Source organism: Oncorhynchus keta, chromosome 10 (genome assembly GCF_023373465.1).
Source record: "Oncorhynchus keta strain PuntledgeMale-10-30-2019 chromosome 10, Oket_V2, whole genome shotgun sequence".
Lineage (NCBI taxonomy): Eukaryota > Metazoa > Chordata > Actinopteri > Salmoniformes > Salmonidae > Oncorhynchus > Oncorhynchus keta.
The window spans coordinates 48,370,181-48,387,410 of record NC_068430.1 but is presented as its reverse complement, the minus strand read 5'-3'; the positions used below and the strand labels follow the sequence as shown (position 1 = coordinate 48,387,410).

At 40.6% G+C, this 17,230-nt stretch overlaps 1 protein-coding gene and 1 non-coding gene across 7 annotated transcripts in view; one reads left to right on the top strand and one right to left on the bottom strand.

The window, feature by feature from the left end:
* Window positions 1-51: 51 nt before the first annotated feature.
* tmem74b (transmembrane protein 74B) overlaps window positions 52-17,230 on the top strand; it is a 30,105-nt gene continuing 12,926 nt past the window's right edge. The window contains exons 1-3 of one of the 6 annotated variants that reach the window (XM_052527239.1): window positions 52-257; window positions 1,639-2,544; window positions 11,245-11,671. In XM_052527239.1, coding sequence (XP_052383199.1) covers window positions 1,700-2,455 — 756 coding nt within the window. In that variant the 5' untranslated portion in view covers window positions 52-257; window positions 1,639-1,699 and the 3' untranslated portion in view covers window positions 2,456-2,544; window positions 11,245-11,671. Of the gene's footprint in view, window positions 258-338; window positions 600-1,638; window positions 2,545-11,244; window positions 11,672-17,230 lie in introns of those variants that run through there. The other 5 variants (XR_004826636.2, XR_008144646.1, XR_004826637.2 and 2 more) reach the window with 5 other exon arrangements.
* Window positions 2,888-2,956, bottom strand: trnaa-ugc (transfer RNA alanine (anticodon UGC)). Its single transcript has one exon. It is a non-coding gene; the product is annotated as a tRNA-Ala (tRNA).

The window sequence follows — 17,230 nt, the reverse complement described above, 5'->3', positions numbered from 1 at the left end:
TGAATAGCATGGACCCACTGGGAACACCTATGAACTCCTCTATTTGACTGAAAGCCATGGACACAACTCTTATTGGTTGTCTGATGTAGGTTGCTGGGAACTGGTAACAACATAGTCTGTGATTGGCTAACAACACTTAGATGATATACAGCGAGATAAGATAACATACCATGCGGTCTTAGACAGATTACCTATAGATTGGACATCATCCTTTCTAGGCCATTAGCGACGGAGTGTCTGCTTGCACTGGAAAAATGGTACGTTTCTAACATATATGGTTGATATTTTATTAATATAAACTATGCATGCTCGTTGCACATGTCAAGTCAGTCAGAAGTTCAATGGACAGCCACGTGGTAGTATGGTTGACTAGGCTTAATTTAGGCACATATCACACCCCATAGTGCAGGTAAACGTTTTTAATGTCATTACTGTCAGCTCCACAACCCGCTGAAGCGATGCGTTCCCTTTCAACCACCAATTTCATGGCACCGTTTGTTTGCGCATGGCCAGTTGCTCTCTAGGTCTTTCGGTCCCCCTCGAAACAACCGAAATCTTTGCACTACAACATCTTATCACTGGAGCGTCAACGCTTGGGGGTAGGTCAATTTTTGTGTTTAATATTGATATAGCAATAGAGTAGGATGTCTTTTTTTTGGACAGGATGTTTATAATATTATTGTAGTGTATGCGGTTCTTGTTTAATAGTCCTCTTTAATTGATTGATACTTATAGATAGGCGATATACTACCGGTCAACATACCTAATTTAATCCAATACATAGGCTACGTTTTTGTGATGGGAATCAAGGTCACGCCAGGGTTGATTTTTGCGCTGTTTTTAAAAGACGATTAAACCCCTATCATGGGCAGAAATAGAAGGTATTTCATGAAATGTAAATCATATAAAAATGTGTCAGTAGCCCACTGTTCTTGGTATATGTAGCATATATTGTCACAGACCCTTATCAAACTGTTAGATAATCTGCTAATTGTAGGCTAAACTGATAATGAAAAGTCTGTTCTTGTTAACATATCAACGTTTTTTGAAGCCTTGACTCTCTCCACCAAGTTTAATGATAATCAGAGCAGCTGTGTTACCAGTCGCACTACATGATCTTCCTTCTAGGTTAGAGGGTGGGAGGGATGCATTCATTCCCATAAATAGCCTACAATCAGTGACTTGAGTGAAGTGTTTTTAAGATGCATAATGTCAGTATAAGGATAGCCTCTATATGAATCATGAGGAACCCTGCTGAAAATGTTATGCCGAAGTACTGAAATTCCCACAGAAGAACGTTGTTTCTAAATGTTCTCTAAACATTTTGAGATCGTTACTTTAAACATGAGGAAACATTGTGCTGAAATTCCCACTTATGGTTCTCAGGAGGTCATGTACTAGTTGGGATGTCTCACTCCATGACCAAGGTTGACACACTTCAACAGTTTGTTGTTTTGTTATGGCTACATGTTATTTTATCGCTTTTGAATAAAGATATATATGGCTTAAAATTAGATTTAAATTGTATTTATATTTCACAAAATATTGCGGACTATTCAAATTTGAGCGGCAGACACCGCATGCATGATACCTATGCAGCCTGTTAATGCTATTTCATGATTTAAAATATTCCTGCAGGTATTTGGCAAAATAAGGAAGGGTGGCCAAATCATGACCTGAGCAGATCGACTGAATTTCGATGGAGTCTTTGAATGCCGTAGAGCTCTGTGAATTGGGGGATGGCGACAAGCCTGCTGCCTGCGAGGTCACTACAACTCCGCGAAAAGCTACCCAGTCAAGACCTCAGACAGTAGCTAGCACTGGAATCGAGAACACGTCATATCAGGACGAGGAGCACGAGACGAGGTTCAGTCCCCAGGGAGCAGACCGCTCGAGTGTTCATCTGTCCACGTCTAATGACAGGGGCTATCAGTCACAACCCAGGCCTTTCCAGCGAGATGAGCTGTCACACCGCTCTGAGGCAGGACATGAGACTGACTTTAAAAACCATTCACTCGACTACGGGTTCCTATTTGCCATGGTGTTCTTGGTGAGTGGAATTCTACTGGTGGTCATTGCCTACACCATTCCCCGAGAGGCTAAGGTCAACCCAGACCTGGTGTCAGCTCGTCAGATGGAGAAACTGGAGATGTATTACACACAACTGGGCTCGCACCTCGACAAGTGTATCATAGCAGGCCTGGGACTGTTGACTCTAGGGGGAATGCTCTTGTCCATCTTGCTAATGGTGTCCATATGCAAAGGTGAGCTGTACCACCGGAGGACATTTTTCCAACCCAGGAAAACATACGGGTCGATTCACCTCCGGATGAGACAGTTGGGCGAGGGGGAAGAATCTCTGTTTGAATGTGAACTTAGCCACACTGGCACCACAGCTCTAGCCACTAGCCCTACAGATGGAACACAGGTGCACAGTGGCACCCAACAGGAGTAGCACAATATGAGCACGTTTCTATCCACAGACCTATTTCAAGGGTTGTAATCATTACTTAACGGGCTTTGTAAAAAAGTGAAGCCAGCAAGGTAAGCCGACTGTGGTTAAGACTATGTAAGAGCACATTTGGAAATGCACATCATGTATTGTTAGATGTAGGATCAAGTCAGAGACTGAAATAGATAGGCTATGAAAAGCACAATGGGCACCCTTGAGGAATGAATAGGATAGGCTAACTTGACATGCAAGTTGCAGGATAGGCTACCTTGACATCGGACTCTTTATGAATCGAATATCCAGACATACTGTATATCATATCATTAATGAACAAAACTTATAGACCTACAAATGTTATTTACATTACATTTTAGTCATTAGGAGACACTCTTATCCAGAGTGACTTACAGTAGTGAGTGCAGACATTTCCGTATTTGTTCCCCATGGGAATCAAACCCACAACCCTGGCATTGCAAGTGCCATGCTCTACCAACTGAGCCACACGGGACATTATTATCATGTAAGGATACAATATGCCTTAAAAGTAGTCACTGTAAACATACCAAGCTCCTGTGAGCCAATAAGCCAAGGTAAATATGTAGCAACTAACTGGAACCACTTAATCTATTGGATTTTTATTATAACGTGATCTTGGTAAGAATATACAGCAGCACAAACAAACAAAAATCCAAGCAAATGAAATGTTTAGATTTGCATTAGAGGCTTTTGGACAGGTTTTTGATTAACTTAAGAAAACCGATGATTTTATTTCATAATGATGTAGAAATATATACCAAATTTGGAAAACTAGAAACAACTTTTACATCAGAATGTGTTAAGGGGAGCATGTCCGCACAATCATCCCAGTGGTTTGGACAAATATAGCCTTTATCTTTATAAAGACATCAGAGTCATTCGGTAAAACAGTCATCTAAAGTTAATAATGGAAGTGTAGGTGTGAATTCCTCTCTCTCTCTCTCGGGCTCTTGCTCTCATGTTTTCTTTTTTTAAATCAGCGAGTTAAACACCAGCACATAAGTCATTTATGTATTATAAATATCAAATCAGTTTGTCACTTCGCCGAATACAACAGGTGTAGGTAGTCCTTACAGTGAAATGCTTACTTACAAGCCCTAACCAACAGTCCAATTTTTAAGTAAAACATAGGTATTAGGTGAATAATAGATAAGTAAAGAAATAAAAGACAGTGAAAAATAACAGTAGCGAGGCTATATACAGGCACTGCTTAGTCAGGATAATTGAGGTCGTATGTACATGTAGGTATAGTTAAAGTGATATGATACATGGAGAGTAGTAGTAGCGTAAAAGAGGGGGTGGTGGGTGCGCGCACACAATGCAGAGTCAGAGTGCTTTAGTTGACATTTGGCAAACTCCAAGCAGGCTGTCGTGTGCCTTTACTGAGGAGTGGCTTACGTCTGGCCACTCTACCATAAAGGCCTGATTGGTGGAGTGCTGCAGAGATGGTTGTACTTCTGGAAGGTTCTCTCATCTCCAGAGGAACTCTGGAGCACTGTCAGAGTGACCATTGGGTTCTTGGTCACCTCCCTGACCAAGGGCCTTTTGCCCCGATTGCTCAGTGTGGCCAGGCAGTCAGCTCTAGGAAAAGTATTGGTGGTTCCAAACTTCTTCCATTTAAGAATGAAGGATGAACAATGGAAACCGGATGCACCTGAGCTCAATTACGAGTGTAATAGCAAAGGGTCTGTATACTTATGTAAATAAGGTATTTCTATTTTTTATTCTTTATACATTTGCCAAAACCTGTTTTCGCTTAATCATTATGGGGTATTTTGTGTAGGTTGATGAAGAGTTTGTATTTATTTATTTAATTCATTTTAGAATAAGTCTGTAATGTAACAACATTTTGATAAAGTCGAGTGCATGTGTACAAGAGTAACAAAAAGGACGCTGTTGAAACTGCATATGTATTTTGTGAGATAATGTCAAAATCCAATAACTCAAAATCCAATGCCTCATAACAATTTAAGAATAATTTCAACGTGACAAACTTTTGTTTCTTCTCTCTCAACTCTACGTCTCCTGTGTCCTCTTTATTTTTCCTCTGTGGTTGACTCTGTTTTTGTTGCTTATCAGCACCATATAAACATTCAGAACCATCTGTGTATTTAAATAAGACTGTCCTGTGATAGAATTGGTTATCTGATTGATAAAGGCAGTGGAACACGGGTAGGTTTTTCTACAGTGTATTGAATACTTCTTGTATCCTTTTTGAATATCTTGATTTTTCAATGTAGCTGCAGTGCCATTACGCATGCCATCATACTTTGGTAGAGAGCCCCTTTGGAAGATTTGTGCATATTTTCCATGGTGACCATCTGGCTAGTTCGGGGTTGGGGTCAATTCCATTGACTGATTTGAAATGGAATTGACCGACCCCAACTTAGGGCTGGTCTATTCCTTACATGAGATGTGCTCAATAAATTCATTAAAGACGGTATCAGGGGTCACTATGTCAGAAGACAGTGAGATGAGTGGGCAGGTATAGGCTACTTTTAGTTTTCCACTTGCCAATATGACGACCAGTTAAATCCCAATGGCATTAGAAGGCACATAGGCCTGGGGTTTAGCATGTCTGACAAGTTAAACTCCCTGATCCTATTATTGTAGGCTGTGGAGCTGCAGATAAAGGGACATTTGCTGAAATGCAGGACACACAAATACTAGAGATAACAGAGAACCTGAATGGAAAACGTGGGACAACTACTGAAAAAGCCCACTATTGAGTTAATGTGAATGCAGAGTGCAATCCAGAACGGATACTGTACACAGAGTATGTCTGCCTGTTACTCCAGTTTAATTCAGACAGATGCCTTGGGTCAGATCCCCTAGGTTTTCCTTTGGGTGTTTTCACCATAGAAATTAATTACTAAAATGTTGAGTGTATACCCATGAGTGATCCAGTCAAATTGCTGTGGTCTAAAGGGGTTTTGTCCATTCTAGGAATTATATTTCTATGGTTTTTACTGTAATTCCTTCTGTTCACATTGTTATGGGTCTGTGATAATACACATAAACCCTAGAATTGACCATTGAGGTGAATTGATTGATAGATTTAGATTCAAATGAAGAAGAATTAGAATTTTTAAAGAATTAGATAGAGAAGCTAACTATTCTCGCCAACTATCATAGAATCAAGAACTGTGTCCACTCCATATGCTCCATTTCTACTGGGGCAAGCTCTTAGAATGCATCAGCACAACAGGACACAACATCATAATTGGAAACAACCTCTGCCACTGGTAGTAGACAACGCATAGATTTTTTGTGCTAGCGACTGCATGCGCAGTGGATGTTTAGCTGACTAACAAGACCTTAGCTTGTCCCTATAGTGACATGCATAGTAAACATATATGACAGAGAAGAGTAATGAATGTCTCTCCCTGTGTCTTGTCCCTCTGAGGCTCCGTCCCACATGGCACCCTAGTGTATCTGATTCAATCAGATCGAGCGTTTAACATGCGCTGGCCGACATCCGCATAGTGTGTTGGAGGTGTAACTGTGCTATGAGCTGACAAATCGGTGAGTGGCTACTCCTGTGTGTCACCAACCACTCCCTTTCTTATTATCGCTTCCATGTTAGAAGTTCAAATGGCGTTATAAAGTGTAGGTTTTATCCTTGATAGAAAGGATGACAGCCATGTATTCACGTTCATTTTTAGGTGTGTGTGTGTGTGTGTGTGTGTGTGTGTGTGTGGGGAGGGGGGAGTATTCACATCCCCTTGACTTTTTCCACATTGTTGTTTACCAGCCTGAATTAAAAATGTATGAAATTCCAAATTATTTTTGTTTTTTGTCACTGGCCTACACACATTTTTACAAATTAAGTTAGTGACTACACTTTGGATGGTGTATCAATACACCCAGGCACTACAAAGATACAGGCGTCCTTCCTAACTCCGTTGCCTGAGAGGAGGAAAAACGCTCAGGGATTTTACCATGAGGCCAATGGTGACTTTAAAACAGTTACATAGTTTAATGGCTGTGAAAGGAGAAATCTGAGGATGGATTAACAACATTGTAGTTATTCCACAACACTAACCTAATTTTAGAGTGAAAAGAATGAATGTTGCACATAATTCAAATATTCCAAAACATGCATTCTGTTTGCAACAAGGCACTAAAGTAATACTGCAAAAAATGTGGCCTTTTGTCCTGAAAATGATAAGTGTTATGTTTGAGGCAAACCCAATACAACACATTACCTAGTACCACACTCCATATTTTCAAGGATAGTGGTGGCTGCGTCATATTATGGGTATGCTTCTAATCGTTAGTGACTTGGCAGTTTTTAAACATAAAAAAGAAATGGAATGTAGCCAAGAGGTGTGATTACTTTCTGAGGTGTAGACAATAGAACATCACGAATTTGAGTGTTTGAACTTGTAACACGGTTGCATGAACTTCTAATGGGGCAGCATGGAATTTGTCAGATATAAAGTTTGGTGTGGTTTCATTTAATCCAATAGCAGTGTCCGTGGCAAGGTAACACAAGGAGGCGCATGTGATTTTGACAGCTCTAATGCAGTTCCACCTCCGACACTGCCAAAATAACCGCTATGCAGATGTTGCTAGCACGGATCTGTTACAATCTAGCCCTTAGTGTAGTAGAATTAGGAATTGCTCATCTTATGTTAGGGTCCAGCCAAAGAGCATTCATATCTGCTTACATCATGAATACCATTACAGATGTAGGATCTTAATTTGAGTCAGTTTGCTACAGCAGGAAAATAATTCTGCAGCAGCAGGACACGTGCATTATGTGGATTATAATTAAAGTATATTTTATAGGGGTATATCCATTTTTTGTTAGGGCAAATCAAGTCTGAGTAATTTCCGCTTAGACATTTCTAACTCTAGATACAGTGAAGAGGTCACTCCGGGATGCTGGCCTCCTAGGCAGAGTTTCAAAGAAAAAGCCATATCTCAGACTGGCCAATAAAAATAAAAGATTAAGATGGGCAAAAGAAACTGGACAGAGGAATCCTGCCTAGAAGGCCAGCATCCCAGAGTCGCCTCCTCGCTGTTGACGTTGAGACTGGTGTTTTGCGGGTACTATTTAATAAAGCTGACAGTTGAGGACTTGTGAGGTGTCTGTTTCTCAAACTTGACACTCTAGTCTACTTGTCCTCAGTTGTGCACCGGGGCCTCCCACTCCTCTTTCTATTCTGGTTAGAGCCAGTTTGCGCTGTTCTGTGAAGGGAGTAGTACACAGCGTTGTACGAGATCTTCAGTTTCTTGGCAAATAGCCTTCATTTCTCAGAACAAGAATATACTGACGCGTTTCAGAAGAAAGTTCTTTGTTTCTGTCCATTTTGAGCCTATAATCATACCCACAAATGCTGATGCTCCAGATACTCAACTAGTCTAAAGAAGACCAGTTGTATTGCTTCTTTAATCCGCAAAATAGTTTTCAGCTGTGCTAACATAATTGCAAAAGGGTTTTCTATTGATCAATTAGCCTTTTATGATAAACTTGGACTAGCTAACACAAGGTGCCATTGGAACACAGGAGTGATAGTTGCTGATAATGGCCCTCTGTATGCCTATGTAGATATTACATAAAAAATCTGCCATTTTCAGAATAGTCATTTAGAACATTAACAATGTCGACCCTGTATTTATGATTAATTTTATGTTAATTTAAGGACAAGAAATGTGCTTTTCTTTCAAAAACAAGGACATTTCTAAGTGACCCCAAACTTTTGAACATACGTGTGTGTGTGTGTGTGTGTGTATGCAGTTGAAGTCGGAAGTTTACATACACTTAGGTTGGAGTCATTACACTTTTTTTCCACTCCACAAATTTCTTGTTAACAAACTGTAGTTTATGCAAGTCGGTTAGGACATCTACTTTGCATGACACAAGTAATTGTTTACAGACAGATTATTTCACTTAACATTCACTGTATTACAATTCCAGTGGGTCAGAAGTTTACATACACTAAGTTGACTGTGCCCTTTAAACAGTGGAGAAAATTGCAGAAAATGATGTCATGGCTTTAGAGGCTTCTGATAATTGACATCATTTTAATCAATTGGATGTGTACCTGTGGGTATATTTCAAGGCCTACCTTCAAACTCAGAGCCTTGCTTGACATCATGGGAAAATCAAAAGAAATCAGCCAAGACCTCATAAAACATTTTTGTAGACCTCCACAAGCCTGGTTCATCCTTGGGAGCAATTTACAAATGCCTGAAGGTACCACGTTCACCTGTACAAACAATAGTAACCAAGTATAAACACCATGGGACCACGCAGCCTTCATTCCGCTCAGGAATGAGACGTGTTCTGTCTCCTAGAGATGAACGCACTTTGGTGCGAAAAGTGCAAATTAATCCCAGAACAACAGCAAAGGACCTTGTGAAGATGCTTTAGGAAACCGGTACAAAAATGTTTATTTCCAATGTAAAAACGAGTCCTATATCAACATATCCTGAAAGGCCGCTCAACAAGGAAGAAGCCACTGCTCCAAAACCGCCATAAAAAAAGCCAGACTACGGTTTAGAACTGCACATGTGGACAACAATTGTACTTTTTGTAGAAATGCCTCTGGTCTGATGAGACAAAAATAGAACTGTTTGTCCATAATGACCATCGTTATGTTTGGAGGAAAAAAGGGGAGGCTTGCAAGCCGAAGAACACCATCCCAACCGGGAAGCACGTGGTAGCAGCATCATGTTGTGGGGGTGCTTTGCTGCAGGAGGAACTGGTGCATTTCACAAAATAGATGGCTTCATGAGAGAGGATTTTTATATTTTTTATATATTGAAGCAACATCTCAAGACATCAGTCAGAAAGTTAACACTTGGTCGCAAATGGGTTTTCCAAATGGACAATGACCCCAAGCATACTTCCAAAGTTGTGGCAAAATGGCTTAAGGACAACAAAGTCAAGGTATTGGAGTGGCCATCACAAAGCCCTGACCTCAATCCTACAGAAAATATGTGGGCAGAACTGAAAAAGAGTGTTCGAGCAAGGAGGCCTACAAACCTGACTCGGTTACACCAGCTCTGTCAGGAGGAATGGGCCAAAATTCACCCAACTTATTGTGGGAAGCTTGTGGAAGCCTACCCAAAACGTTTGACCTAAATTAAACAATTTAAAGGCAATTCTACCCAATACTAATTGAGTGTATGTAAACTTCTGTCCCACTGGGAATGTGATGAAAAATATAAAAGCTGAAATCATTCGCTCTACTTCCATTCTGACATTTCATATTCTTAAAATAAAGTGGTGGTCCTAACTGACCTAAGACAGGAAATTTTACTTGGATTAAATGTCAGGAATTGTGAAACTGAGTTTAAATGTATTTGCCTAAGGTGTATGTAAACTTCCGACTTCAACTGTATGTAGTGCATTCGGAAAGTTTTCAGACCCCTTGACTTTTTCCACATTATGTTACGTTAAAGCCTTTTTTCTTTTCACTCATCAATGTACTCACAATACCCCATAATCACAAAGGAAAAATATCAAATTTTTGCAATAAATAAAAAAGCTGAAATATCACGTATTCAATCTTTTTACTCCGTACTTTGTTGAAGTACCTTTGGCAGCGATTACAGCCTTAAGTCTTCTTGTGTTGGACGCTACAAGCTTGGCACACCTGTATTTTGGGGGTTTCTCCCATTTCTTCTCTGCAAATCCTCTCAAGCTCTGTCAGGTTGGATGGGGAGCCTCGCTCCACAGGTATTTTCCGGTCTTTCCAGAGATGTTAGATCTGGTTCAAGTCTGGGCTCTGGCTGGGCCACTCAATGACATTCAGAGACTAGTCCCGAAGCCATTCCTGCCTTGGCTGTGTGCTTAGGGTCGTTGTCCTGTTGGAAGGTGAACCTTTGTCCCTGTCTAAGATCAAGGATCTCTCTTTGCTCCGTTCATATTTCCCTCGATCCTGACTAGTCTCCCAGTCACTGCCACTGAATAACATCCCCACAGTATGATGTTGCCTCCACCATCTTTCACCGTATGGATGGTGCCAGGTTTCCTCCAGCCAGAGAGTTCAATCTTGGTTTCAGACCAGTGTCTTGTTTCTGCTGTGAGAGGTTCCTTTTGGCATGCTGTCATGTGCCTTTTACTAAGGAGCGGCCAGTGCCATAAAGGCCTGATTGGTGGAGTGCTGTCAAGATGGTTGTCGTACTGGAATGTTCTGCCATCTCCACAGAGCTCTGTCAGTGACCAATGGGTTCTTGGTCACCTATCTGACCAAGGCCTTTCTCCCCCTATTGCTCAGTTTGGCGGGGCGGACAGCTCTAGGAAGAGTCTTGGCCTCCATCATTTTAAGAATGATGGAGGCCACTGTGTTCTTGGGGACCTTCAATGCTAAAGAAATGTTTTGGTACAATTCCCCAGATCTATGCCTCAACAGAATCCTGTCTCTGAGCTCTGCGGACAATTCCTTCGACCTCATGGCTTGGTTGTTGCTCTGACATGCACTGTCAACTGTGGGACCTTATATAGACAGGTGTGTGCCTTTTTCAAAGTAATATCCAATCAATTGAATTTACCACAGGTGGACTCGAATCAAGTTGAAGAAACATCTCAAGGATGATCAATGGAAACAATTTGCAAACATTTCTAAACCTGTTTTCGCTTAGTCATTATGGAGTATTGTGTGTAGATTTTTAGAATAAGGCTCTAATGCAAACAAATTGGAAAAAGGGGTCTGAATACTTTCCGAGTGCACTGTGTATTACCACATAGTCTAATTTGATTATAATGCAGCCTGATTCTTTGTAATGTTATCTGTCCTCAGATACAGAGACGTGTGAAACACTGTCTGCGGATGAAGAGGATTATTTGGACCTACTGTATGTTAGCGAATTTAAAACAAATACAGTTTAAAAATCAATATGTATAAAGCTATTACAACTGGAGCAGGCCAACCCTGCTGGGTGTGCAGGCTTCTGTTCCAGCCCAGCACTAACACACCTAATTCAATTTATCAGAACTAAGTAGTTGATAATCAAGTGTGCTATCGCTTGGCTGGAACAGAAGTCTGCTCACCCAGTAGATCAGGGATCAGTGGAAGGAGGTTCGCCACCTCTGGTATTGACTTTATTTTGTTCACCTGAAATTATGCTTTAGTAATAATAGCCTACTTGTTACTAAGATGTCCAATCTTTTACATATGAGTTAGCTTACTTTTATACTTTGAAATATGAAAGTGATCATTCTTTGAAGTGAAGTGCTTGAACTCGTTTTTTGTGATGAAGTACTGTCAATGTTAATTAATCACAGATCACAATTGTGTTAGAAAGAGGGGAAGAGAATGTCTGTAATTTGTCTGTTTCTGTGGTGTATTCTCAAATGAACAAACGGTACCTCTTTGTTCAGTCGTAACCGGCCGCGACCGGGAGGTCCGTGGGGCGATGCACAATTGGCCTAGCGTCGTCCGGGTTAGGGAGGGCTTGGTCGGTAGGGATGTCCTTGTCTCATCGCGCACCAGCGACTCCTGTGGCGGGACGGGCGCAGTGCGCGCTAACCAAGGTTGCCAGGTACACAGTGTTTCCTCCGGCACATTGGTGCGGCTGGCTTCTGGGTTGGATGTGCGCTGTGTTAAGAAGCAATGCGGCTGGTTGGGTTGTGTATTACGGGAGTTGTAGCGATGAGACAAGATAGTAGCTACTACAACAATTGGATACCACGAAATTGGGGAGAAAAAGGAGTAAAAAAAAAAACAGTACACACAATACTTCAACTCATTCAGGGCCTGATGATTAGTTCACAAGTTGAATCAGGTTTGTTTGCCAGGGGCTTCAATAAGACTGAGCTGTTGGGGGTACCTGAGGACCGGAGTTAGGAACCATTGACCTACAGTAGGATGGCATTAGTCTTATGGGTGTTTGCAAGGCACCCAATTGACATTCTGCATCTGACCAGAGAATAGATTAACTCCCACATGGTTTACATATTGTTGAGCTAGATGTTCTCAATTTAAAAATGATACCACAAGACAAAGTATGAGGCTAATCGTTATAGTAGAGTTTGTACATGCCTTGTGCTGACATTTTAAAATTGTTTAGTGCAAATCCAACCTTTGCAATCTAGGTGGTGAGATGTCTGGAAGCAGGAGATGATGGAATCTTTATCTTAAAACATACACACAACTACTACCAAGTTCAATGCTCGACATTTTTCTCCCAGAAGGTCTGAGTGGCACTTGGAGGTGCCACTGTGATAATGAAGATGGTTTGCCTTAGACTATCACAACAATGACATGTTCTATGTTAAATGTGTCTGAATTGTAAAATAAAGAAAAGTTAGGCTATAAGAAATACATTTTATTCAATGGCGCAAGGAAAAGCAGACACAAAATATTTTGAATGTCGCCCATACAACAATATAGCCTATTATAAAGTACACTATGTTTACATAAACAATAGTATTTTACATGTTCTAAATGACATGTTATATATTCATACGGTTTAAGGGGGCACATGTGTCATGTCGACAAGGTGAAGGTGCTCTCGACTCAAATGGCACAACAGAATCATTCAGATTGGACACAGCACATCACAACCATCTTGTACAACGGGGGGAATGTCTCCTTTTCATATCTGGATAAGGACGAAGTTGTAGAAACGGATGCTGCCGCACCATTGCTCATTTTCACAGGGGGAATCCAGTCGACATGGGTGTCTTGATAGAGGTCTGCTGGTGAACCTACAGTACATAACAAATTAAAAGCCATCTGATGTTAGATTATCACTTATTCAGGTCACCTATACCATCAGGGCTCTTAATTGTTTGGTTGTGTTTAATTCATTCAGCTGTTTTGGTGTCAAAGAGTAAATATATTGTTGGGCTGGAACAACCAATATTCAAAACAGCCGGTTGTCTTATCCCATTGAGGCCTTTGCTGTAATGTCCATACCTTTTCCCTCTTATAAATAAAGTTCTCAACAAATTATCATTGGGTCAGTGCCACTGAGCTTTTTTTGGACAATAATGTCCTCCTCCAGGCTATATGGACTTCATATTGTACAATTTGGTTCTCCCCTTTTTTCATGGTCATGTCTAGAAGGTTTTGTCATAGCAGATTAGCATAATTAAAGTAGCCGGTTAGGATAATTAGGTTAAGGTTAGGAAAAGGGTTAGGGTTAGCTGAAATTCAAAAAATAACTTGTGAGGTTAATTTGACAACTGGATTCCTTCTAGCCATGAACCCTTTACATAGGTCTTCGTTACATGGTTGCATTCAAGACAAGTTTGTTTTTATTGATCTGTTGTCAATGTCAGCAGAGAAGGCCTAGGTTACCATCATATAAAAAGTATGCTAATGTCTCCACACATAAAGTGTAGTAGAATTGCATAAAATGTTTGTCAAAAGGCCATATTTTTTCCCATGCAAAGAAAAGAAACGTCTCTGATATCCTATAGGCCTATGCCACTACGAGCTCATTGGATAGTCAATTTAGGCTATTAATCAACCCATTACTTCTGTTTCAAATTGTACCTCTCTTCTGAACTGTAAAATGATGGTAGGCCAACTGTTGGCGGGTAGGTAGCCTTGTGGTTAAGAGTGTTGGGCCAGTAACTGAAAACCAGGTGCAGGTTTTGGTTTTTCCCCTAGCACTACACAGCTGATTCAAATAACATTTTACATTAAATAACCAACTCATTATCAAGCTTTGATTATTTGAATCAGCTGTGTAGTGCTTGGGCAAAAGCCAAAACCCGAACCAATGGGGGGCCCCAGGACCGAGTTTGGAAGACCATGTGCTAAATGACTAAAATGTAAAGATATACATGACTGAATCTGTGCCAAATTTGGTGCTTTTATCACAAAATGCACGACTGTTCCAGATTTTTCAGTTTAGAAGCATGATGAGAAGATTCATGGCCAGGCACAGATCTTTTGGCGTGCATGTTTTCCCCCCCCAAAAATGCCACCCCGAAAACTGTGGTCATAGACGCTGAGAAACTCTTACAATCTGATGAGTAAAGTATTTTGCAAAGCTATTTTGAAATGGAATAAATTCTGCACTTATTAGCAATAACCAACGCAATTCCACAAAAAATTTAAGATTGTAAGAAATACCTACCATTACTATATCCAACCCAATTTACAAATGTTGCCTGTCATTACAGCCATAAAGGTGATGCATTTTCAAAACTCAAGTTTGGCTACAGAAATAAACTGCGTTTTACAGCTGCATTTGGAGCTGAAAGTCATCCATGTTAGCAGCCGATATCTGGAGTCCAGAGAAAGATGAATCATACAACCATATGACCTACTTGCAGGATCGGATGGAAAGCATGTCATGTCTGAAACGTGCCATCACGTTGGAGGGCAGCCTGCCTACCGAGTGCTCGTTGCCAGCCTAGTAGCCCTTTACTTCCTCACAACTATCTTAATAAATTATTCATCCCATAATATTGAAGACAGTGCAATGTTACAGCTACTTATCTTTAAACATATAGCAGGTAGCCACCCAAACTAGGCCTACCTGAAATTCAAAAATGATCAATGAAATCGTCATTGAGTCGGTAGTAGATCGCTAAATTGTATTTTATATGGACGATAAACGTATTTGAAAATGATAATCTGTTTTTGTCAGGCAAAACTGGAGGAAATGAAACAAGTTCTTTCTGGTCACTAATCTGGTATTCACGTCAGCCTTTGTATAGAACGCCGTTTGGGTCTTTGCTTGTCCATAAAGATACCCATCAAATAACACTATTTGACATGTCAAATCATCTTGTTGCCCAATCAGGACCTTAATATGACTATGCATAATAATTTAACACGTTCATTAATTTTTTACGTTACGTTGTTATTACACATGGATTATATTCTCATGAGTCATAGATTTTGTCACTGATGATCCTCATTTGCACGAAGGTCGTTTGGACTCCTCAATTCTCAGGTACTGACGAAAGACGTTCACTCAACTTTCTGTTCTTCTGAGGTTAAGTTAGCTAACTGTTCTTCTGAGGTAAAATTGGCTTGCTTACAGTAGTTAATGGCCTTATCGAGCACATCTCATGTAAGACTGTATCAAGGGTCAGGGGTCACTATGTCAGAAGACATTGAGATGAGTGGGCTACTTTTAGTTTTCCACTTGCCAATATGACGACCAGTTAAATCCCAATGGCATTAGAAGGCACATAGGCCTGGGGTTTAGCATGTCTGACAAGTTAAACTCCCTGATCCTATTATTGTAGGCTGTGGAGCTGCAGATAAAGGGACATTCGCTGAAATGCTGGACACACAAATACTAGAGGTAACAGAGAACCTGAATGGAAAACGTGGGACAACTACTGAAAAAGCCCACTATTGAGTTAATGTGAATGCAGAGTGCAATCCAGAACGGATACTGTACTCCAGTTTAATTCAGCCTTGGGTCAGAGCACCTTGGTTTTTCCTTTGGGTGTTTTCACCATAGAAATATAATTACTAAAACGTTGAGTGTATACCCATGAGCGATCCAGTCAAATTGCTGTGGTCTAAAGGGGTTTTGTCCATTCTAGGAATTACATTTCTATGGTGAATTGATTGATAGTTTAAGATTCAAATGAACATTTTTGATGAATCAGATTAGATAGAGAAGCTAAAATAATTCTCGCCAACTATCATAGAATCAAGAACTGTGTCCACTCCATATGCTCCATTTCTACTGGGGCAAGCTCTTAGAATGCATCAGCACAACAGGACACAACATCATAATTGGAAACAACCTCTGCCACTGGTAGTAGACAACGCATAGATTTTTTTGTGCTAGCGACTGCATGCGCAGTGGATGTTTAGCTGACTAACAAGACCTTAGCTTGTCCCTATAGTGACATGCATAGTAAACATATACGACAGAGAAGAGTAATGAATGTCTCTCCCTGTGTCTTGTCCCTCAGGCTCCGTCCCACATGGCACCTTAGTGCATCTGATTCAATCAGATCGAGCGTTAACATGCGCTGGCCGACATCCGCTTAGTGGTTGTTTTGCCGGTGTTGGAGGTGTAACTGACACACAGGAGTGGCTACCAACCATTCCCTTTCTTATTATCCCTTCCATGTTAGAAGTTCAAACGGCGATATAAAGAGTAGGTTCTATCGTTGATTGACAAAATGACAGGCATGTTTTCACGTTAATTTGGATGTTTAATAAAGTGGATGAAGTGCCTCCAGAAAGTATTCACACCCCTCGACTTTTTCCACATTCTTTTGTTTTACAGCCTGAGTTTAAAATGGATTTACTGCCCTACACACATTTTTATTCAACCCCTTTCTTATGGCAAGCCTAAATAAGTTCAGGAGCAAAACTTCACTTAACAAGTCACGTAATAAATTGCATTGACTGTATTGACAAAGATGGCTGCCATATTCAAGCGAGGGAATTTCAAATACCTTTTTAAGGGTTTTCTTAGAAGAACAAACATCCTGAATTTTTGAAGTAAGAGGCTAATTAACTGTTTTGACAACTACTGTATATTCAAACAAGTTTCAGTGTGTGGCTGGAACTAAATAGTCCCTTTTGTTAGCTCCGGTGTTGGCAACGTCAAACCGAAGAATAAGATTACATACTGACTAGACCGTACGCGAGCATTGCAAAATACATTTACACACACATGTTATTCAATCATTGCACTAACAAACGCTCGCGGGTGTCAGCGTGGCCAGGCGCTAAAATAGAAATGGGTTATGTTTCACTATATTGGATCACTCCAATATATTGGTATCACTCCGCGGCGGAGGGATACGTCCGAGGTGAGGATTTACAGATTTACTCCTGTTTACACCTG